Below are 25,267 nucleotides of genomic sequence, written 5' to 3' on the forward strand. Positions count from 1 at the left end.
GGGAAAGAAGCATGAATTGTGCTTATACAAGCTAATTAGTATGGGTTTGCTAATTAATACTGGAAAGTCAAACTGCTTTTGTCTTGTCAACTGCAATTAGCTGAAGATGTTTAAATTTATTTTCTTTCTTTTTTATTTTTCTCTTCCAGCAATAAACTCACTTCAGCTGACAAGCAATGACATCATGTGCTGGGCTGATCAATGGTGGCCAGGCAGCAAGTCCATCTCCCTTTCCACTAGCAAGACCTTGTCTTCAGACCACCCTTCATCTTGGATTGTTCCCATGGACATAATTCCCTGAACTAAGGCCCTTTCCTCCCAAGGAGACAGATAATGTCTTATTGAGGCCATGATCTTATCAGATTTCTCCCACAACTATTTTACTTTAAAATATTGCTATGTAAATAATGAATTATTTACTAGGGCATCTAAGATGCTCCTCATTGTATACAAGAAACACCATCAAACTCATCAGGGAGATCCAATCAGCTAGTTCAGCTAGTTCCAATCCCTTCATTTCTAGTGCTCTGGGGATGGTGGCAAAGCCATTAGGGCTTTTCAGGGTGACAGGAGAGATGTCACCTCTATGGAGGTTTATCCCAGAAGCAGCCCAAAGACCCATCAGACTGTATGATAGCACCTGACAGGTGTTTATTCCGTTTCACTTAGGGCCATAAGCAGGTTTGCAGAATGACTGATGAAAAGCAATATCCACATCTGCCAGCACTCAGAGCAGGACGAGCCCCCCTGCACCCCCCTTGCCACCAAGGCTCAACATCAAACTAACAAGCAGTGGATCACAAGTGAAAAGGGGGGAGAGGGATGAAAAGGAAGGTGAGATGCCAGGAATGCAAATCAGGCAAACAATTGCTGAAGCATCAGCTTTAAAGTAGTCTTGAAATAAGGCCACCCAGGTGAGACACTAATCTGGAGAGGTGGGAAGCACCAAGAATATTTTGTTGGAGTGGGGCTGACAGTGTAACCATTGGCACATTTGGGCAGGCAGCTAATGAACAGCCCCATCCAAAGGGGACAGACTTTGGCCATCACCAACACTGCAGAATAGGTGACACACCTTTCCCTATCAGGGAGATTTCACCTGGGGATGTAAAACCATCTACCACCAGTGAAAAGAAGGACCTATACTGTCAGGTTTCCCTTCCCTTCAGAACACACAAAAAAGAACAATCTCTCTTCCCCTGTATGAAGCAATTTTCCTGTATTTACTGAACAAAATTTAAAATGCTGAGGAAAGCCCACACCTCAGAATCTGTAACCCATAGTCTGAAGTACTTCAGGATGCAGCTTATCCAGGTGAGGTTGATGTAAGATTTACTGGAAGATCACAAGACCTGCAGTTTTCTATTGAGAACCCTTGGGAATAGGCACTGAACAGTGACTGCTACTTTATCCTCTGCTGATGGATGATACATAACACCAATTAATGCTTTATTACTGGAAGTTCCAGTTTTTCCCAGCTCTCTGCTAGCCTGTTTAATACAACAAACTTTTGAAGGCAAACGACTCAAAATCCAGGCTTAATGAACCAAAAAGAAAAACTTTGAAATGTTTAACAAAACCCACCAGAACATCTAAAACATAACAGCAAATTTATCCTCTGATACATCCAGTGAACACAATGCAAAATTGATTGTATAAAAATTAAAACTATAACAAGGCAGCATGGAATGAGATCAGATGGTAAATAGGATTAATTCAGTTTTCTTTGGAAACATCAGTTCTGACCTGCATGACTATAGACAGTGACTGAGCATACAAAAATGTTTGCTCTCAGTGTAAGTTCACCCCAAAACCAGAAACAACTAACACACTCATTACGAAGAATGTGATGTTGAAACACCAAGGACAACAAATTAAAAAACATAGACAGATCCTAGCAGATGCATGGCAACCTGTTAATAGGTGCCTCAATAGTACAGCTGGGGCACACCAGTCTGCCCTTCAGTGCCTTAAAAGACTTAAGCAGAAGTCTAAAAGGACCAGTGTGGGCATGGCAGTTTATGATGTAGATTTTAGACCAGATGTCTGTTTAGCAACTACTTTCTAGCCAGTGATGCACGCCCACTTTTCCATCAGTAATAAAATCAATCCAGTGTAAAACACATCTACAGGATGAGTGCCTACATCTTGGACACTGCTTACTTCCTTGTTGTGATTAGAAGAAGTTGCAGGAATCTCCTCACTTGCCTATTAGCAGGAACACTAAACAGCTTAATATGTTCACCAAACAGCTTAAAGCTGACACCTTATTTATTCCCAAGTATGAAGAATCCTATACATAGTCATGAAACTACACATAAACGTCCCTACTGCCTGGTTTTGTAGCCTCTATTATTTTTGGTCCTTGGAGGAACTGCTAATCATATAGACAAACCCTGCAGAAAATTAATAGATATTACAAAAAACTAGTTTGTGGTGATTTTGTCACACCTCATCTGCTTGTTCTTTGCACAGTTAATTCAGTATGAAATCAACTGTTTGCTTGTGATCTAGAACTGCTAACAAAGAGAAAGGAACTACCAGGGAAGGAAGACAGATCAGTAGATATCATCCAACACTTGTTCCAGGTGAGTATGGAGGCAGAGAGTGCCAAGACCAGCAGTAGCAATACAAACTTAAAGAAGGATTATTTGCTATTCATTTCTAAATATTTGGAGCTGATCTACTGTTTAAATGAACTGAACTTTGCATATGTTACTGCTCTGTACAATTTTAAAAAAAACCAAAAGATTAACACTTACCATCTCTGCTCTTTGCTTATGATTTCCCACTTCTTCCAGAACTTGAGACAGCTGAGCCTTCAAGACAAAACAGAAAACAAAACAGAAAATGAAGTCTAGGATATGTTTTTGGAAGATTAAGAAGATGGCACTCCTTCCCCTCAAACGAACAAAGCTACCAAGGGCACCATGATTTTCATGGCATTGAAAAGCAATTGCAAGTGTTGGGTCTTGTTATGTTCTATCAGCATCTCATTCCATCAGACAATCCTGTTCCAAAGAGCCTGAAGCCTACATCCACAAGAAAGAATAGGACTGTTGCAGAGAAGAGTTCCATTAGATTAGCTATCTCAAATCTCAATCCCATGGCCCAGTCAGAAAATTATGCTTTCTCTCCATTTCTTTGGAAGAAGAGAGGTCCAACACCCACCAAGTTTTGCCAAGCTTATCTAAAAAAAAAGAAAGAGCAACCTTGCTCCACAGCTTCTGAAAGGTCTGGGTGCTTCAAGATAACTTCAAGAAGTTCAGAGGTGTAAATTTGGGTTTGACAGCCTTCAAAATCTTTGCAAAATACCAATAAAATCTCTGTAACAGAACCACACTCAATTCCTGTGAGAAAACGTATCCCAACACAAGACCTTTTTCTTTTTCTTTTTAGAAGAAATTTCAAATTTAAAGAATCTCAAACCAGAGCAGAAATGTTATCCCTGTATAATTTGGGGAGAAATGGGAACTTGACTCAGAGGACGATCTTTCACAGAGCTTTGTTTCTGAAAAAGGATTTTATACAAAATTGATATTTTGGAGATCGTTAAGAGGAGCCACATATACTACTTGAGTGCTATTACTTCCCACATCTATTATTCCACACCACTTTGCTAGCCTGAAATCAGCTTTTCTCTGGTTAGCACAAAGTCACAACTGATGGCAGAGAAGCTCATTTAAATAATGCAAATAAACAAAACCAGAACTAAAAAAACCCACCAAACTTTCAACAAACAATTTCACAAAATTTCAAGTAGATATTCATTAAAACCCTCTGGAGTCCCTCTAACAACCTGTCACCATACATTAAATGGGTCTTTTGAGTGCTACATCCAAACCAGAGACAAACAGCAAACAGTTGATTGCAATGAGAAGGAAAACATTCAGCTTTGCAGGCTAACTGCACTGCAAGGCAAGCAAACAAAAAAATTACCATCTTAGGCTTCAGCACAGCAGAACTTCAATTTTGCAACCAGTTCAAGTCTTCCCTAGTCCCAGAGCTCAGTGGAAACTGAAAAAGTCACAGAGTCTTGCTGTGCAGGGCCTGGGATGATGTGAGATTATTTAAGGAACAAACACTCAAAAAAGATGAAAAGGGTTTTAATACAAGCCTGAGACCTGGCACAGGGAAATGAAACACACTCATTAAACACCACGGGAGATGCCAGTCCCAACCAAACACAGAGTGCATGTACAAACAAGTGAGAAGGAAAAATTAAATTATCACCAAGTTTGATGCTGAAGCATCAGGAAAATATAAATGTGCAGACATCTGGGAAAGACTTTTTTTCCCCCACTCCTATTGAATCAGGGAGAATGACACCAGCAGGCTGCAGCCAGAAAAGAGTCACATGGAGAAGAATTAGTAAACATCCCCTCAGAGATGTTATTTAGGAGGGATGCTAGCACAGCCTTTGCAAAACACTCCCAAGACCAATTGACTATTTTTATCAAAAGAAACACCAACTTTTCTGTATATTTATTAGCCTAATCTATATGAAGATGACCTTCAGATGGGAACTACTGGCCTATCCTAAACTAGATGTAAAAAGCTATTGAGAATTACATATTTGCTCACAGCAGCTACCATTCCTGAATCTGAGGGTCCTCTCTTTGTTCAGCCTCCTGTTAGTGAAGATTTCCACAGAATCACAGAATAATTCAGACTGGAAGAGGCCAGTTCAATCCGCTGCTCAGAGCAGGGTCAGCTCCATCAGGATGCTCAGGGTTCTTGGCCAGCTGGGCTCTCAGTATCTCCAAGGAGGCAAACTCCAAAACCTCTCTCAGCAAACAGTACCAAGCTTTGGTCACCTTCACAATGGAAATGTTTTTCTTTATAACATCAAGACAACAGCACCCCAGGAGCGTGTTTAGCAGAATTTTAAAGTACAGGACTTTGACAAAATTCAGGGGGAAAAAACAAAAAGATAGAAAAGACCTCAGCACATTGTAATTCAGGAAAAACTTTTAGACAGGAGAGGAAAATAATAAAAAAGGAATGGGAGAAAATGGAAATAGAAGCAAGAAATATTCTATAATTTATCTTATATATGGCTTGGGGAAAATAACCAAATACAAACCTCTCAAGCTGCTCTGCCAGCAGAGACCTAGAGGCAAACCTGGACAGCAAGTTGAAAACAGCAGCATGATAATAGCAGATCAATATGATTCGAAGAAGCAATCAGATAAGAATTAAAGTACAAGGTAGGTTTTCTTCATTGCATTTATTTCTAGGCAGCTCATCTGAAAGGCAAAGAGCAGCTACTAGTAGTAGCTGACTAGTGGGAATTCAGAGAACAGCAACTAAACTTACTAGACTGCTGGAAGAAATGATTTATGAAGATTAAAAGATTTTTAAATGTACAATTTGACTACAAGTCTCACAAAAGAGCAAAAGGGACATACTTAATGCACTGAGTTCTACAGTGTGTTACAATGACAAAGCTGGAAATAAGGACGCTTTTCCAGCAGGGCTGGCAAACTGGAGCAGGGACCCACCCAACCTCCAGCTCCCAGCTCATGCCCGTGTATCGAGGCAGACACAGAAAACAAGACAAAGCCCAAACTTTTGATGGGGTCCCCTGTGCCTGCTCTCGCCTGGCTGCAAAACAGATGATCTGAATGCTTTATCACATCCAGTTTGTAAACATTAGCCCTACCCAAGACTTTTTATTAGCTTAAATCAAATATTGAACCTAGCTCAGCTGTTGGAGGACAGCTGCTTGCAAAGTGATTCACTGCCATATTCCTTCTAGGCCACAGGAAAATACAACCTAATCACCAGCAGCATGACAGATGCACACATTTTTAATTATGAAGAAGAATTTAAGCTCTGAACTTATCCCCACACCTCACTTAATCAGAGTGCCTCAGAGGAGCTGCCAGCCACCACAGCCATGGAAGGAAGGAGCTGCAGAGGGCCCCGGAGCAGTAGCTGCCAGCATTCAGAGCCCCTGCACCCAACCCCTCTTTGGGCATTTACTAGGAAAGACCTGAAAGAAACAGTGTTGTTTCTTAGAATTTACCTTCTCAGGAAGGAACTGTTGGATTTCTTGGGTCAATCATCTCTGGCCACTTGCAGCCAACAAAAGCATGAGCAACGAACCTGAGCCATTTAGGGTGGCTGAGAAGGTGATGGTGTGCCAGTCCCTGGCCCCTGCCCCAGCAGGCAAGGGAGGGCTCTCTGCTGGAGCAACTTGCCAGTCCCACCTCTGAATTCACACTGGGAAAAGCAATGTCCTACCTATATGTAACTCAGTTCTGGTTTTGACTGATCACATTTGCCTTGGTATCTTAGGAACCTCTCTCAGAAGGAAAGACGTGCATGGTGAATTTTCAGACTACACACAAAAGTTAACCTAAAGCTCCAAGGATATTCTCATTACTTAATACATATGTTAAATTCCCACGGATCACTGAGCTCAAGCATTAAGAGAATCTGATAAGTAAACAGATATTGAATTTAAGAATCAGATATACAAACACACGTAAAGTCCAATTTGCCCACTGAAGGCAGCACAACCAGGTAAAAGAAAATCAAGGGGAAAAAAAATCCTCTTGAGTATTCAGTCAATTACTTTAAGCCTTCAAAAAAAGGATTTGTCAATTCAAAACATTCATCTTACATGACAACACACAGTCTAATCTACTGTCATTTTTACTGTCATCCTCAAAAGAGAGTGGCAGGAAAGGAAAGATAACCTGTGCTCTGGTCTTGCTTGGGATACAGCAGCTCAGGGCTGAAAGGGGAGCAGTAATGGTTTCCAAGGAGAGGAACCAGTTCGGCTCCTCAGGAGACACCTCTGAATTGTTTAGCTTGCTTCCCTGCATCAATAATTTGTCTTGTGTCTGCCTTCCAAAAGTCAGCCTTCACCATAAATGCTGGGGCAGGCTGGATGAAACTAAAGCCACGTGGAGGTTACAATGGAGGTGTTGACACCAATGGCATCAACAGCCCTGCACTCTTCTCTGCAGGCTGAACAGGAGCTGTCTGCCTTGACCGATAGGCAAGCTGCAAAAATGTGAGACTCACTTGTAGCGAAAAATTAGCTACTCAATCTCTAATGAACAGTCTTTCTCTACACAACAATACCCTCCGCTCTACAAGCAATTAGCAAATCGAAGGGCTCTCTTTGTGGACCTGCATTAATTTACTCCTCGATGTTGCACATTAAGTAGCTCATAGGTAGGACACAGCACAGGAGCAGCCACAGCCAAAACCATAAAATTAAGTAGGGAAAAATTAGCTACTCAATCTCTAATGAACAGTCTTTCTCTACACAACAATACCCTCCGCTCTACAAGCAATTAGCAAATCGAAGGGCTCTCTTTGTGGACCTGCATTAATTTACTCCTCGATGTTGCACATTAAGTAGCTCATAGGTAGGACACAGCACAGGAGCAGCCACAGCCAAAACCATAAAATTAAATCTTGCTTCAAAGAGTGAGGGAAGTAAAATTATGCATACTGCATACAGGGAATAAATCAAAACAACCTTCATTTGGAAACATCATTTTAGTCTTCTGCTTTCATCTAAAAACATGATTATCTTAACAGTCACATTAATAGAAGGTACTTTACAACAGAGAGAACCAAGCAGCACATTCGCTACCTCAAATTAAAAAGACTCATTTTTATTCTTTCTCATCAGGTTGAAATATCTGAGAACATACACAGCTGCTCCTGGGTTGTGCTTTCACAGGATGAGTCCCGACTGCAGGTCCCTAGAAGGAAGGCCACTTGTTGGAAGGGCAGCACCACCACATGGGAGGGGAGGAGGCTCAGCCTGGCAGAGCTGTAACACAGCTGCAAAACATGGCACTTTTACTGCACATCAAAGCCCAAGATCCCCTCAGCAGTATTTCATATGCAACAGTTGTATGCAGATTCAAGTCAAGTGTGATGATTGGCAAATGTAGGTATAATGTTCATTAATCACTATTACAAATCAATTAACTTCTAAGATAAATTCTTGCCTCTCCCCTTTAAAGTTAACACATAATTAAAACGTACAAGGATGTCTCAGCTTCCAATCATAGAAATCTGGAATCTTGCATGTTCTAACATGCCAAATAATTTCTGTTTCCCTGTGCTGGCTGCCCCCCCATTCGCTGGGTAATTTCAGAGTAACTTACTTACCTAATCACTCACCAAAGAAGATGTAAGATAAAGCTCCTTGGCTCAAGCTAGATGGCCTTTATGTGTGGCTAAAGTGTGATGTGACCTACAATACAATTCAAGCCAACATATCTTATCTGATGCCAAAAGCTGAGGAAGAAGGGAAATAAAGCACAACATTGCTTCTTTCTGTTAGATTCCGGAGACACAAAAACCCCACCATTCATCAAAGCTGCAGCTGAAATACAGAAGGAAAATCCAAACTATGGCTGCACTCCCAGGACAGTTCTGACAAGGAACTTTCCAATTCAATCACAAATGTAAAAACATACAGCTCTATGCACCACACTAATGAGTTACACAGAACAACAGAGGAATATCAGAGGAGCACTTTGAGGAGAAGGCTGCAATCACTCATCTCACACACACAAATATGTAAGATTCTGGCTTAGAGCAAAAACAGGAGGAAAACTTTGATTTCACAAAAGCCACAGACAGCTTATTTATGGGGGTGGCAGAGACTGAGACAGAAGTAACTCATCAGCCACTTGCAGTTAGACTTCAATTTATTTGCATACTGTGATCCTGCATATTAAAATATTGTGAGAACTGAAATGAAATTTTCATTAGTCCTCAATCTGAAATCTCACCCATGGGATTCAGCTTTCAACAGTTCATGCATGCATTTGCCTGTTGGTATTTTAAAGTTAAATATCCATTTATAGCAAGCCAGTCAGTATCTCCTGCCTCCAACCCATTAGTACCCCAGCCCTGCAGTACAGAATTGTTTCAGCATCTTTGAAGTGCATCACAAAATGATACTGGGTTAAACAGTCATTTCTAATTTAAAATATTTTGATGCTTTGTAGATGAAATTACTGATCTTTCACAAAATTGCATCAGTTGAGATCACAATCAGGAAGACAGTTCAGTATCAGGCATTGCTAAATAATTTCCTTGCTGCTTTTTAGGGATTCAATTTTGCTGTTCTCAAGAAAGTTCTGGTTCTAAAATCAGATGCACATCCTTTATAAAGAGGGAAATAACAGCTTCAAATAAACTCTGGTGCTGTCAAAAGCATCAAAACCTTTATGGCATCTTACAGGAGCTGGACTGGAGGTGAGAAGGGGCTCGGTCTGATGCAAAGGTGAAGGGGGAAATTCCCCAAGAACCTTTAATGTATTTCAGGAATGTACATAGAGTGAATGTACACAGCGTGAAGACACTCACTCTGACTCACAGAGAAGCTGCAAGAGGCAAAACACAGACCATTACTTACTGACATAATTTATATTATGTGGAGAGGCTTACAGCTCAATGAAAAACACGTATCTCAGCCCACAGCTTATGTGGTTTTCCATGTAATTTAGTCCTTAATTTTACCCCAAGCACGGACAGGAAACCCAGGAAACTAGAACGCCTATAAGCAAGATGTCCCACATCTCCAGGGACTTGTGCTCCTGGGCATCACAGCAACCCCCAGCACCCGGGGACTGAAGGCTCCTGCTCTGTGCAGAGTGGTGAGGGGAGTTTTCATCAAAAAAGCAAGAGCTGCTACTTCTTTGAGAACCAATTTTCTGCTGGAAGTGATGTGCAGCAGCGAAATGCCGCCCCCAAGTGAGAGACACAAAGCAGCTGGTTAACAAAACGAAGGATGAGTAAAGTGAAGGCTCTTGGGTGCCAAACAAAAAATGATCCTGCAAATTGAAAAAATTCCTAAAGTCGCAGTTATAATTACTGGAGATACAGGGAAAACGTCAGCAAGATATGGTGTCCTGACAACACACTATCAAGATTTACTTGACAAAGAGATAATAACCAAACCTTTCTCCTGCTTTTAAGTCTCAAGGACAGACTCAATTTCTCTTCTAAGAGACACCAGTCACTTAGTAATGTCAAGAATGCACAACAGTAAGCTGATTATAATGAATGTACCCCAAAGTCTTGCTGGTCATGCTGTGAGAAAGGGGTGTAAACAAAACACTGCCAAATAACTGATACAAGGAAGACAGATTTCAAGCAGAAATTGCCCACATCTTTATTCCTGGCAAGTCACTTGACCTAGCTCCAAATAAGCTGCACAGCTCAGCAGCAGAGATTTGGCTTTTGTTCCCACTCAACCCAACAACTGCTGAGAGACTCAGGGCAAAGTATTAAACCCTCTGAAACTGTTTCTCCTCCCTCTCTAATGTAAAGACAGTAGTCTGCAAAACCATCCAAAAATTTTTGACCAAAGGTAGTCTCTGTGCACAAGGTGCCACTATGACACAAAACACACCTGACGGGTCATGCTACTCAGGCAGTAAAAGGATTAAGCAACATATTAAGTGCAAAAGTTGAGCACCTCCACATTCAGAGGTGGCAGTGACCTAATCTCCCTGATCCTCAAAGCTAAGGTGACATTCACAACTGCAATAAAATGTGAAACTTGGAGAAAGCTTCCAACCTTCTCAAAGTCTGTTCTATCAACACTGTTCACATAATCGCCCAGGCAGATGCTGTCAGGTAAGGAACACAGTACCCAAGCAAATTGGGAAAGAGAAAAATGCAGAGCATTGTATTCAGGAAAGAATGAGTTCCTGAAGATCACATAGCCCCACTCCAGACTGAAATGCTTACAGAAAAAGCAGGTAGGTGCAGGTAAGTAGGAAAATAAAAAGCTCAGGTGTTACCAGATTTTTTTCTTGTGACAAAAAAGCACCACATTTGCAAAAACATCTCAAAACAAGAGCAAACTTTCCTTGGTTTACTCTGAGTTGCAGCCGAAGCTGAGGTGAGATTAAGGGGCAATAGCCAAGCAACTTCTCCCTCCTCCTGTTCTTCCTTGATGTTTTCCTTCAACACCTTGCTAAGACAGAGCACAGAGACCAAACGATTAGCACAGCTCTGCTGGGAATAATACACTTCTGCAATACGTCTCCTTCCCTCCATCCTAATCAAATGGTGCTGCAGCCCCCGGGGAGAGAGGACATGGCCAAACAAAAAATGTGAGTTTGCAGCTGCTTCCTCAACAGCAAAGGGCAGCCTGACTGATGAAACTCTGCCAAGCCAATTGCTTCCAGCTCTATGCAGCCAGCCAGTACAGCATCTCCTGGACACACACGAGTGACTGCTGGATGTTGATGGACTCTCCAAAGGAGTCATTCCCCATCACTGGAACACCTATCAGAGAAGCCCCTGCCACTAATGTTCTCTTTGTGGGCTCAAAAATATTCCTACCTCAGAAAAGCAGCTGAGTGTGCAGTCATAGCAGGGAGTCCCTTCTCTTTTGCTGCCCTCCTAGGGAAATTTTTAACCCAACAGCAGAAAGAGAACCTGGCATAAAATCTGTCTGTTGAGGGTTGGCCACAAACCTCTTGCCAGTAGTAAAACAGATTATTAATATATTAGTGCAACTCAAAAACATTAGCAGAGTATCAGTTCACTCCACAGGGAAACAGCAGAAAGAGAAAGGAATGCAAATCATTTGGAGGACACTAAAGAGAATTAATTTTACTGCACTGTGATCAAATCTCCAAAGCTGAAACGACAGGATACCAGCACCAGATTCTGAAACAAATACAGCACCTCTGGGAATCTGGCTATTCATTGCTATTTAAGTGATCTAAAAACTAGTACTATAAGTGAGTCTGGGATCCAGGAAGCATGATGTTTTCTTCAGGCTCTATTAACCCTTCTTAAATTGGGAAGCAATACAGAAGTCAGCAGCTAACAGGAACAGAATCTCTTGTTGTGAGATGTAATAACAAAGTTAGTTGAGGAAGGAAGAAGCAAATGTTTGTACATTTGTTTAATTTTCTGGCAAAATCTTAACTCCAACAATTTACTGATTTATTTTTGTCTTGTTTAGATTAACAGCAGAATGAGTTCAGGCTTCAAAACCCCTGTCTTGATGAAAGCAAGCATTAGCACTCTCCAAACCCAGAAATGGGGAATCTCAGAAACTAAACCTGATAGCAATATGACACCCAGAGTCTCTTTCAAACTTTTTTGCCACTCCTTTCTATGCATTTTTTCCAGTACTGCCTCCCTGGATCTAAGTTCTCCCTGTCAATTGGTTTCAACTAGGTTTGATAGCTAGAGGGAAAGAAATGACATTTAGTTGATGAAGTCTGTAAATGAGCCAACAAAAATGTTCACTCTTATCCATTCATCAGAAAAAAATGGTGGAATTACATCTCTACCTAAAAAAGCCCTTCTAATTTCAGCCCGATGAGTCAGCACTGCTGCATCTCATCACTAAGAATGATTCATTGTCACTGCACTTCTCAAAGTCAAGAATAAGGGTATTCACCCCAATTCACTGTCATCTCATAACTGCTCTGGATCCAGGCACTGTGTTTGCACACAGTACTGCTGTAAAGATTTATGTGAGTGTGTCACTTTTAATTTAAAGGTATAAAGAGTTATTGTCTGTCTACCAGCCAGAAAGCAACATTTTCTTTTCTGTGGGTTGATAGTTGAATACCTGGAAAATACTCTTGCTTGCCAAGGAGAGGTCTCTACACCCCTTTAGCCTAAGGGTGGCAATGCTTCTGAAGACAGGAATGGGTGGCCAATATCTGAGGAGAGAAACACTAATATTTGGTTCTGAGTTAAAAGAAGCTTTTCTGGGGAGTCTGACAAAAGTGGTATGGATGGAAAGCCTCTGCCCCGAGTGGAAGCAGTGATGAGGAAGAGGGTTTTGTGCATGGATTAGGCCCCAGCCAGAAGATCTGTAGCTGGATGAAACAAAGAATATCAGAAGCTAAACAGCAGCACCACTGTGGTTTTCTTTTTATACAAGTCTCCTAATATCACAGCCACTTTTGTTAACCTTTCTATTAAAACAAGGCTACCAAACAACTCCTACTGACCTTAGCACTCCTGAGCACTCAACAGTAGCACCTTCCTCTAAGCTGCCCAAGGCTGTTTGACAGCTGGTGATATGTTGTGCAAGTTCAGAAAAGATGTCTTCAATGATATGTGTGTGCTGTGAGCCCTGTCCCCAACTAGATCTCACTGCTATCCACACAAACACACTTTCAAAGGGAGCCTCCAGGCGTGCTGGCACACTCCCCAGTGCCCCTGTCGTGAGCCAGCCCAGCAAACACCAATGGGGAGGTGAAAAGCAAACTTTTTTTTCTCCTAATTTAATTTTAATCTAGTTTGGTTTCTTGTGCTGGCTCTCTGTACTACTGCACAGGTTGTATTAGCTCAAATAAAGGTCAGGGAAGGGTTTAAGCCAGCGCTTGCCCTTGGCTCGTGAAATTACAGCCAGTGTATTTTTGGCACCTAGCAGAACAGTGGGTAAAGTGCCTAAGCCTCAAAGGGTCTCCAACAAATTTGAAGCACTCTTGGAAGTTGCTAGGTAACAACATTCACCTCCTGGACAAGATTGTGCAATGTTTGCACTGAGGAAGCAGTGCTTGTACTGCCCTTGCTTCTGCCCTGGGAAAGTGTTCGCTGAGGACCCGTCTCCTCTGCTGCCCAAGTATTTCCAGTCTCTGAGTGTGTAGTTGGATTTTGTTCAATAAAGCAAACATTACATTTCAAACATAGCTATTATAGTCAGCAGAAGCTCAATTCCCCTTCCAGATAGGGATTTCCAAATGTCACAGTGTGCTTAGAACAGCTGATGGGCACCAACAGCTGCTCTAAATGTGAGTGACCTCGGATGGTCCAGAGCAAAGAACCAAGTCTTGTCACGGGAGGCAAGGATGAAAAAACAAATAGGAGAATTCTCCTCCTCCATCCTGTGTCTTCATTTTCTTGTATTATCTGTATATGCTCTGTGAGCAAGGCAAGTTTAGCAGAGAGACTCTCCTCTTCAACACATATTCACACTTGAGGCCAAGCAGGAATTTCATACCTGTTCTCTGGGTCAGCCCCAAGATGACTCTGCCTCATCCTGGCTGTCCTGCCTGGGCATCACAGCATATAAAAAAAGAGCTTTAAAGGAGGAACAAAAAAGGTAAAAAAAACCCCACAAATCAGTACAGCTACTGGCTCCTAAAAGCCCTTTGCAGAGGCTCTGGCAAATGCAGAGACTCAGTTTAAGACAGTATTTGCCTTCTAAATCTGTTTTGGAAAAACAAAACCAACCTCAGTCCATACCAGTAATATTCAGCATTAAAAAAAAAAAATGCAAAATATCTTTCCCAACACATTCCTACCCATAACAAGGAGCTCCTACCCTGGAAAAGCAATGTTAGCACTGACATTTCCAGGTATTGCACGAACCACTGGTTTCCAGGCTCCATGCAGACAAGCTTCATTTCAAAACCCCTGGCAACGCTCCACACCTCGACATGTCCCATGGAGCCAGCAGAAGTCCAGCTGAGTTTATTAATGTAGGTCTCATGCAACATCTCACCTGTGCTGTACTTGGGTCTCACTCAAAACTCTTGCCTCACTGTTTGGGATATGCCACTATAAACTTCCACCACCTTCCCCACGAAGGACTGGAGATAATTGGCATCAACCCTGCTCAGCAAAAGGCGAAACCAAAGCACAAAGACCATGCATCCTTTGCAAGGCCACAGGGGCAGTCATAATTTACTATTCTAATAATATACTTCATCAATTTTGCATTACAAACAGACTAGGATTTAGAAGCAGAATTTGCCTGAAGTTGTAGGGTTGGGAAAAAAAAAGGAAAAAGAAAAGGGATTAACAGTACCTCTACTAAAAGACATTCTTCACATTGGAAAAGTAAAAAATTCTCCCTAGTTGACAACTGGAGGAAAAAATTTTATACAATCCATTTTTACCACCCTCAGATAAAATCAAACATCCCTGCACACCATGGTCATGCTCCTGTAACTCCCCTTGAAGAGGAGCAAAACTCTTCTACTTCTATTTGAGAATTTATTCAGAATAAACAAATCCCAGTGGAATTTAAGCACACTGGATGGAGGCTCCAGCAAAACTCATAAAAAAGCAAGCAAACTAAAAAGATCCTCTCTTGGCACACTCTTGAAAGAAGGATTCACTACATTTCTAATTGACTGCCACCGTGGCTAAAATAAATAATCTATAAATAGGCAACAAATGCAAAGCAAGCACTTGAAGGAAACAGCAAGATCTTGTTTGTTTGTTTTCTCTTGTTATTGCTTAATGGTTTGTTGGGAAGGAAGTGGCTAACAAGGTAGAAGAAGCATGGTAAAAACATAAAGAAAGAGAAAAGAACGGGGTGTAGGAAGGAGGGACAAAAAGACATGAAGATGTTCAAATGTGTGACGGGCACAAATATGTTTTTGCCTCTAGTTTTCCAGAGGACTGAAGAATGAGGGATGAGAGGAGGCACACAGCTACGTTAGAGCATCAGCAACTGCCACACTTCAGGTAAGCAGGGACGGAAAAACAAAGAGGTCCATCATGTGCAAAACACAACACCCAACCATGACGATGACTTTGGTGCGGTTCATCCAGAAACGTCTCTCAGGCTCAACATTGTGATGAAACTGCTTTCTGTAGGCAAACTGAAGCTGGCATTTAAACCATGAGTACACAAGGAAAATGTGCTTGTGAGTTAACACTGAGGATGCCCTGAAGATCCTCACACATCCACAACATGAAGAAGGCTTTTATGTTATCAACAGAGTCTTATCTGAAAACTCAAGCTCCTCTGGGCCATCTTGGGCTAATTTCTAGTCTTTTCTACATATCAGACTGAACATCCTATTAAGTGCAGTCATTAAAGCATCCCTGTTACTGCCCACCTTTGCCTAAAGGTGGCTGAGCTCTGGGCAACACCAGCTTGCTTGTCCATCCTAGGCTGATACATGGCTTGTGACTTGCTCTGTGGAAAAGGCCATATAGGAGGGTTACAAAAAAACCCAGAATAATGAAAATGTACATTTGTTGTAGGAGTTGCTGTATTTGTGCCATGCAGCAGCTCCCAGATGTTCATGAAGACTCAAGCATGACCTTTTCCCTCTCTCAATCCCCTTTGCTATTCAGAAACAAGAGCTTTATCCAAAGAGCAGGTGGAATGCAACAGAAACTAATAACCACAATAATTCCCATAAAGCGCAAAGTGTTGATGAGCTGTAGAAATGAGATACAACAAATTTGGACCTTGCCTGGCCTAACTAAAAAGGTGCTCATTATCTTAAGAGGAAGTGTCACTTATGAACAATAAGGTCATTGTGCACTGTGAAGATAAATGTCATTTCTCTACATTGGTGTGATAGTCTCAGTTATGGTCTTCATAAACATACAGAAACAGCAAAGCAAAAAGATCCTGTAGAATTTGCCTAGGATGCTTTGTTATTTTAAGAGGATACAGTCAGTCAGCTAGAGTTCTGTGCACAGTCTTCCTTGAACTAGGAACTAGTTCCTAGCACTAGGATTATGCATGCTCATGTATATTCACTGTGTTTTTTGGTAATAATAATAATAATAATAATAATAATAATAATAATAATAATAATAATAATAATAATAATAATAATAATAATAAATAAATCAACTGACACTTTCAAAAGAGCTTGGATATGTTTCGTATTATTTATCTTGAAAGAATTTAACACTAATCATTGTTTTTCTATTGCTATAAACATCCAGAAGAATTACATCTGCACAGACAGACATACCTGTCTGTTCTGCACTCACCACAGGCTCCAGACAGCCTCTGCCAAATGCAACAAGCAACTGTACTTTAAATGCACACTAGACTTAAAGCTAAAAACCCCTCTCTTTTCAGCAGCTCTATATATTGCCATGTTGCTGCTGAGATGCAATTAAACACACTCAGATGATCTTAGAGCAAGCATCACAGAGTAACCACCATGGATCAAGAATAGCAGTGCCAGAGTTCTGGACACCTCCAGCCCCTAAACAAAGGGGATCTCTCTGCAGCACCCTGCAGGCTGGTACTCTTGCCCTTTCATACCCACACTCATTTCTCGCAGAGAAATAACAAGCGAATGTGGTTTAAGGGCTGCCTGAACACTCCCTCTTAGAGAGAGAAACAGGGGTTTGTCTCCAGAATCATGCAGGCATCACTCTCAGCATCTGTAACATCTTTCTTCATTAAAAAGGTCACACGATTCTTCAGAAACCTTATTTTGGTAGGTGTGACTGGATCCACAGAGGTTAAAGGAGCACACAGTTTATCTGAATATTTGAGAAATCAAGTCAGGGAGCTGATATATCCTAGAGCTGCATTTGCCAGTACTGAAATGAACTCTAATAAAAGAGAATAAACCAGATTATTAGAAAGTGAAGAACACTGCACCCGTATGAACACTCAATAAAATCACAGTAGTCAGAATAGAATTGCCAAAACTAGTGTTGGCCAAAAATCTCTCCCACTACACTAGACATTCTACTAAAAGAATCTCTACAAACTATTTATTCTGCTCACATTGATAGCTACTGGATACACCACTGGGGTTTTTTACATCAATAATGCAGCAGCACTTAAAATCTTTAAAGTTTCCTTTAAAAAATAAAAATATGTGGGTTTAGCAATTCTTCCAAGAAGGTCAGGTTGCCAAAGAAAAATTACTTGTTTTTACAATTTTCCAAAATCAAGTGAAGTTGACATTACAAGAACTCATGCTTGTGGGCCTGAGATGTAGGATGCAGGTAAGAGAATATGGAACAGATACAAACCAATAATTTAATCCAGAAATCAGACTTGGTTTTAGCATGGTCTTGAATAGAATTGCAATTTGGGTGTACATCTGTCAAGCTCACTATAGCCATTACAGCCCTTTAAACAAACTGAAAACAGAGATCAGTTCAATATGTCAAATCAATGTGCCATATATCTCCTATCTGTGTTACTGTCACCACAGCTGGATTCATGGCACATGTGGTGTTGTACAGTAGTACTGCTTGCTTTATTAAACTGCATCAATAAAATTCAAAAGAAAAATGTTACAATTTGCATCACAGGAATACTGTGGCTTTTTTCCAGAACTTAGAACTTCCAGTTTGTTTTGCTGAAAAGCTTTTAGCACAATCAAAGCACATTTGACATTAACACTGATTAAAGCAAATAGATAAATTGCAAAGCCTCTGAGAAAACAGAATTGCTCCTTGCAATTACTTGGACCACCCCAAACAGAGGAGATCTGTATCAACAGCTTCATTTTTATTCACAGCTTGGTGAAAACCATTATCAGCTGGCTTTTTCACTTATTCTGTTCCCAGTCTTTTCCAACTATTAGCAAGCTAGCAACATTTAAGTGGAAAAGAAAAGAGAAAAATAAAAGGATCATTTCAGCCACCTTCCTTTAAATTCTATTCAGGTTATGACTTGCAATGGTGCTGTACTCTTAATTTATGACCCTAATAAGAAACCAGTGTGAAGAAATGGAGAAGCTGCGGCTTATGGACAGAACAGTCCATAGGGGAAGACAGGGAGAACCTACAGGAGCAAATGCAATTTGTAACTATAGAGAAGAAAGTATTAAAGGTGAATAATTATGTGTGTTCAGAAATAAAACAATTGCAATTGGTTTTTCCATTGGGCACCGTTCAACTAACTGTGCTCAAGCTCTGAGCTGAACCAGGCTTTTCAGACTAATTAGTTCCCTGAAGAAACACCCCTTCTACTACTGGTAATTAAGGCCAAAACAGGAAAGAATCAATGAGCTTCAAAAAGAAAAACAAGACAGAAACTGCTGTTGTTCTAATTGCCAAAATAACCAAAGTATTAAGGGTATTAAAGTGGATCTTACAATCCTTGCAAACTGCAAAAAGCAGGAGCATTAGGATCTACAAGAGCATGGAAATGAGCTTGTGTTTAGATTGTTTTCTCAAAGCACTTTTTCTGTTTATACATGATAACTATTTGGAAACAGGATTTCAACAAAACTGTAGCTGGAGCCCCAGAAAACACAGTGGGCAGAAACATGTTGAGCCATGGAACAAGCCTGTAGGAGGCCCTGCAGGAAATCTTTGGAAAAGCCTGGCTAGAGAAGAAAAGTTTATAGCATGTTTTAAACCACAAAATAATAGTTTAATACATTTATCCATTTATTACAGGAGACCATAATAATGAATTGAAAACTGACATGAACACACTTACAAATACCTACTTGAAATCTAAAATTATGCAAAAATTAAATAATTATGCTGAAATGAGGCACTACAAATCATAAAATTCAAATCTATCCATTAGAAAAAACAACAAATCTCAACAAGTTCAGAACCTCTCTTAAGAAGACCAGAGAAGGACTATTTAATGTCATAAATATAACACAGAGTTAGGGAATAACTAAAATTTCCATGGCATTTTTTGTGTAAAACAATTTCCCAATGTGCTTTTAGGTTTTTTTCCACAAGATATTTGCCTCCTTGCTCCCCTAGAATTGCTTTCCACAAGTTGTTGAAGCTTTCATCGATGCAAGAATGTTCCCAAGTAGTAGATTCAATAATTAGACAACTTTTAACATCAATCTTAAGTTTGTGCTTAGCACTGAAGCCTGAAGCACCAATATAGTTAAAAAAAAATAAATAAGATGCACTAGCATGAATGCACTTCTGGGAAATCCAGCTGAAATCAATCAGGTTCTTAGTTTTGACACAAACTGGCCAGGACTAGCCAATTTTCCTGTCCCTAATGGACCAGGCAGCAAAATATTTATCAGGTGATGAGCCACATGAACACCCATCTCCACGCTTCAGGCAACTTTGGGCTGGAAGTGCTGCAGAGGATGTGGTATGTCCTCCTACAGAACCGCATCACCCAGCTCCAGAGAAGGACCACATACCCTGGAAGCTGTTGGGAAGCTTTGATTGTTCCCCACCAAGGATTACTCAAGTACCTCTGAAGACAAACTAGACACGTGGCACAGCAGTGACACGGGCTGAGCTGCACAGTCCACATGGATGAGACCAGCAATAGAAAAAAATTATCCTGCTTTTCAGCTTAGAAAAAGATTCAAAGAGGTTAAATCTCTGAATTAAATGCAGAATACAGTTTGTCTTCTCTGCTGAATGTTTCTCTAACATTGCAAAAGAAAAAAAAGAAAATACAGTTCTGTAATCATGGAAAGGGGTGCAAGCACTGGAGAAACCTGCCCAGCGGCCTCTTCCCTCCTGACTGCCTTGCAACAGCAAGTGATAGAGACTGACATAAGAACAAACTTCTACATTCTCAAAGCCTTCCCTTTGGAAAGCCAGCAGCTACCTGTTCCTAACTCCATTCCCCAGAGATGCTCAATTTGCTTTTTCCCTTCTGCCTTCTGCCTGGGAAGGACGAGACACGTCACTACCACAGCACCCCAATCTCAGTCCCTGCTCCCCGAGCTGCACTCTGGCAGCAAGAGGTGATATGCATCAAATTGCAGCAAAGAAGCTTTTTTTATGCAACATCTTTTTCTGCTGCCATTTGCCAGGACTGGGGTATTCTTGCTTCCTCCTTCACCTAAAGACATCTAATTACAAAACTTGTATCTCTAGGCACAGGCATGCAGGCTCTCTAGTGTAAAGGGTTTTAAAGCCCTCAACATTGTACAAGATGCTCTCCTCTGTTCTATTGTGGTAAATATTACTCATAACTGCACACCAGTTATCTTCTCCTTCCAAAACATCACTAAGAAAGAATCTAATTTTAAATTTTCTGTAGGAATTTAGCCCCAGTTCATCTGTTTCACTTGTCTCCTACAGCCAGGTACATTTGAAGCTAAACTAAATTCCCCAGGTCAACAGAAAGCCTCATTTGTGCTTGGTTATTCATAACATCACCAGCATGGGCTACAGGAGCATTTTTAGAGAACATATTGCAGAGGAGGGAGCAATTGTTTTGTTGCTGGCATCTATCAATCCTCTTGGGGCTGAAGTGAGAACCTTCAAAGGCCAAAAACAGGAGCACCCCCACATCCTCAAAGCATCACTTCTGGTTGTAGAAGTCCATTCTAAATACCCTGTATTGCCAACATAGGTGATAATTTATATTTATTTACTAGAAATATATTTATTTACTATATTGCTATTTACTATATTTATTTACTAGAAATTTTAAGTTTGCAGAGAGTCAAGGCATGATCTAGTCAGTAAGATGACTGGGGCAGAGTCTCACAGTCTACATCTACATCAGGAGCATGACTTTGAGCAAAGGTGATGGAAATTACCATGTCTCCTCTTCTTACTGCACTCAAAACCTAAGAAGGCAATAGAGCTGCAAAATGCTTTTCTGTACCACACATTTCAATATGCAGCCAAGAGCACCAAAAGGCTACTCCTTGTTCTACAGCTGGTCATTTTTCTGGGGCCTTGCCTCTTAAACAGCTTAGCATAGGCTAAAAGTACAGGTAATGACTTAGTTAATGACTTAATTTACTCTGTGCAAGTTGGTGCCCAGACATTCTCACTTCTTAAGAATGATAGAGGCTCATGGTCCCTAGGAACTGCTCAGTTACGGCCACTCTTAAACTGTCAGAGCATCCACACACTAAAAATAGCTGTGAAAATCTATGTCTAATGAAAACAATGCTGGTCTTTGCAGAGTATCTCCAGGACAAGGCAGTGCCATGGACTACTTCTCTCAATCAATTACTAAGTTTCAGGACAGATTCAATCCAGAGAATCTCCTCAAAAAAACCTAATTGCAATTGAATTTAAAATCTAATTTGACTACACAAAAACCCTCAGAGACAGGTTCTGCTGCAGCATCAACCAGTTTTAAGAGGCATTCTTCTTCCACTGAGCAGAGACTGTCACCTTTAGCAAATCATTAAGCCCCTCCATGATTTGACTTCCTTATTTCTATGACTGTTACTTGCAAGGTGCTTTCCCAAAACACAGGCACTGGCAGGTGCAAAAGGGAGGGGAGGAACCTAATGGCTCCCTGACTAGACAAGGTCACTGGGGTCGGAAGGCAGATGAAATGTGTGAAAGAAGAGAGAATCCAAGATAATCCATTTTGCAGGACTGCTGGAGGACGTGGAGCCTGACCCACTCTTCTTTAGAAAAGAAAAGAAGTACTGCAGTGTTTCTTGGGAAGGCTGGAGTCTGCCAAGAGATGCCAAAGCTTTCAGGTTCAAAATGCTATTCCAACAAGGTGTTTGCTTTGTCAGAAGATGATGTCCAGCCCTGTGACTGCTTCAGCAATCAGTGGCAGCTGATGCATGGAGCACATTAGCATCATCTCCAGAGACAGTCTGTTTTCTCCCACATGAGTCACAGATAAGATGCTACAATGACAGCAGAAGTCTGGGCAAGTGAAACAGATGCCATTCTGGAGCGGCAGGAAAGCTCTAGTGACTCTGATTTGCTCCTTATGGACATCTGAAGCGAGCAGAGTAATCTTCTCACTGTTTTTTACAGTTGTCACTGAGAATAAACAGCACACAAAGGTTGGATGGCAGCAGAGAGGTAGAGAAAGCAGGCAGAAGAAATCTGAAAATTAAAGCAAGCTCTTCTGTGCCTTCCACAGGTGGGAGGAAATTTCTCTGTAAAGTTTCCACCATCACAGAAACCCCCTCTGCTATGTAAAGAAGCATTTTTCCTTTGAGGGGGAGAGGAAATTCAGCAGCAGAGGGATAAAGCAAGATAAACACTAAGTGTAGATCAAAGAGAGAAAAAAATAGAAGGTAAAAAAGTGGAAAAGCACTGATGGGGGAAGCTGGGTGAGATGGGGAGGAACTGTTAACTGCTCAAATAAACATTTTATTGCATCTGCACGTAAATTTTAAGCACTTTAAACTCCAGAGTGACTGCTAAGTAACTCCCTTTGCAAGAAGCAGATTTGTGACTAACATCACAAGAATCAGCAGTGCCCAATTTCCACTGCCAGCAGATGTGCTGCAGTTATCAGGTGCAGATAAGGTGACGGTGTTTGGTCAATGAGTTTTGAGGTCACCAGTAATGCCTGTGGTGGAACAAAAACACAGAACATATGGTATTTCGTGTGCTGAAACTGTCAGACTCGTAATTAACTGCTTAGAGTACATATGGTGCTCACAGACAGTGTAAATCTCTCAATGTAAAAAATGCTGGAGACCATTGAAGGTGTCAGCATGAGGCTTCCTTGCAAATCTCTCTTCATTAAAGTTTAATATGGAGCCAAGTGTGTTGTAATAAAATCACTATTAATGGAGTTATATTTATGGTGATTTCTCTTTTGTGCAGCAGGATTTAACTTTTCAAACACTAAACTCCACATTAGAGCTTTTGCACAGTAGCTGCTGCATTCACAGAATCTTTTTGTTTTGTCATATTTACCTTAAAATTAGAAGCAATGGGAGCTAAGGTAATAAAGGTTAACCAAGATTGGCAAGAAAGCTGTTAACATCATGGCATCAAAACAAGAATTTATGCTGTCATATAAATACAGGTATGATTCTGTTTATTTTATGTATTTACATCAGACTGGCCAGGGACAAACTCATTCCCTCTTCAGTTTGAAACCACACTTTTGAAAAGGTGGTGAGTGACACTTCATTAACCATGTGAAATAGGCTGACACTGCCTGCTTGCTTTTCCAGCCACCATTTCAGATGGCATTTTTCTTTGCATCTCTCCCTTGCTTTACTTCAACTCTCCATAAAGTGCTTTCTTAAACCTTTCCAGCCAGAGTGGCCTTGTGGAGTCGGGGGGCAGGCTGGGGGCAGGCAGTTCAGAGGAGGATAAAGCAACCACTTTCAGTCCCAGAACAGACTATGTGTTTGCATGTCTATGCATTAAAGATCCAGCTTTTCTCATCAGTCATTAATGAAAGGGAATTAAAAGTTTCCCATCAGCCTTTCTTCACCTTCTAGTCCTCTGCCCCATCAGGTTCTGATAGGACTAGTTCTTATGCAGCAGCACTGCATCTCTGAAGTGATCTGGGATGAAAGCATCCTTCTGCATTTCAGTTCCTGGAAGGGTGCCTGTAATGTAGGAGGTGTCTGTGGCACAGACACAGCAGCGTTCCCAGCAGCTGTCCCGGGAGCTGTCCCGCTGTCGCTGTCCAGCAGCGAGGCCGGGGAAGGAGTCAGGCACAACTCAGTGTATCTTCTAACTCCATCCTCTCAGCATACATTGATAAACTACTCACATGCAGCCCTCCAGGGCTTGCACAGTTCTCTCTCATTCCCTGTGTTCTTTCAAATGGCTTCCCACCTCTGTTTGTACACCAAGCAAAGGAATTCTCAGAGACCTCATCTCCCTAGTGAGTGAAAAGCTGTTGCCCCAGCACAAGATCTTCCTACTTCCACGTTATTTCCTCCTCTTTCCTACTGCATTATCACTATTACTCTGTCTTCTCCAAAGAGCTTCCTGCCTCACACAGCACTGCTGGAATGGATGGGAAAATCTCCAGCTTTAAAGCAGGGAAAAATCCCTGTTAAGAGCATCACTTTTTCCCCTCTGTGGTTTCTTCAGAGGTAGGGTTGCTGGTAACAGGTTAGGGTAGCCAGAAGAAACAAGGAAAAAACAACCAACCAAACAATCAAAAGGTTCTCTTCTAGGGAGCACAGAAAAAAATGTTGCTAAATTAAGTAATCTAGCTTAAAAAAAACCAAAAACCAAACCTGTGATAGAAGAAGACATGATGCATGGTGTGAATCTCAAGGTTAGTGAACAAAACTGAATGGCAGAAGCTACAAAATGTAGTGCAAGAAGATGCATTTGCCTTAAGGGCTCCAAGGGCTTTTTTAAACTCAAGATTTTTAAACTCCTGGAGCACAGTAATTCCTGCCATCTCCCCAGATACAGCACACAGGGACTGTGCAAGGGCTGCTCCTGCATTTCCCATTTCCAGCGTATGCTGAGCTGCCAGAAGCACTCCTCTGTGGGCATAACTGTGGTTACCCACAGTGGTTTACCCTCTGCTAACCAGTGACCTTAATTGTTTTCCACACTTCAATCAAGTTAGCCTAGCAAAAAGTAATAGTGCCAGCCAGGCTCAGCTTCATCCCTCTCCTTTGCAGCCTCCTCAGCCCTTACCTGATCTCATCATAATAGCTGTGCACATTGTTGCTCTGCTGCCATGTGCATGATGCTCACAGCTGTGCTCTTCTTACCCTTGGGTACTACTGCACAAGTTGATTGTGTGTTGCCTCCCACACCCAGGGCTCTCAGGATGCCTCAACCCTTCCGCAACACTGACCTTAAACGCGTGGAAGTTCCCTTTTTCCTTCCCTTCCCACGCCCTCCCCCTAGCAAAGACTGTTTCTCCCACATCTCAGAAACCAGTAACATTCCAAAGTGTATCATTCCT

At 41.3% G+C, this 25,267-nt stretch overlaps 1 protein-coding gene across 1 annotated transcript in view; it reads right to left on the reverse strand.

Annotated features, from left to right (window-relative positions):
- The window catches only part of MAD1L1 (MAD1 mitotic arrest deficient-like 1 (yeast)), a 353,023-nt gene that overhangs the window by 178,420 nt on the left and 149,336 nt on the right, over positions 1-25,267 (reverse strand). Inside the window, exon 12 of the mRNA XM_010003276.1 lies at positions 2,763-2,819. Coding sequence (XP_010001578.1) covers positions 2,763-2,819 — 57 coding nt within the window. The remainder of the gene's footprint in view (positions 1-2,762; positions 2,820-25,267) is intronic.

This window comes from Chaetura pelagica, unplaced genomic scaffold, assembly GCF_000747805.2.
Source record: "Chaetura pelagica isolate M959 unplaced genomic scaffold, ChaPel_1.0 scaffold138, whole genome shotgun sequence".
NCBI classification, from domain to species: Eukaryota; Metazoa; Chordata; class Aves; order Apodiformes; family Apodidae; genus Chaetura; species Chaetura pelagica.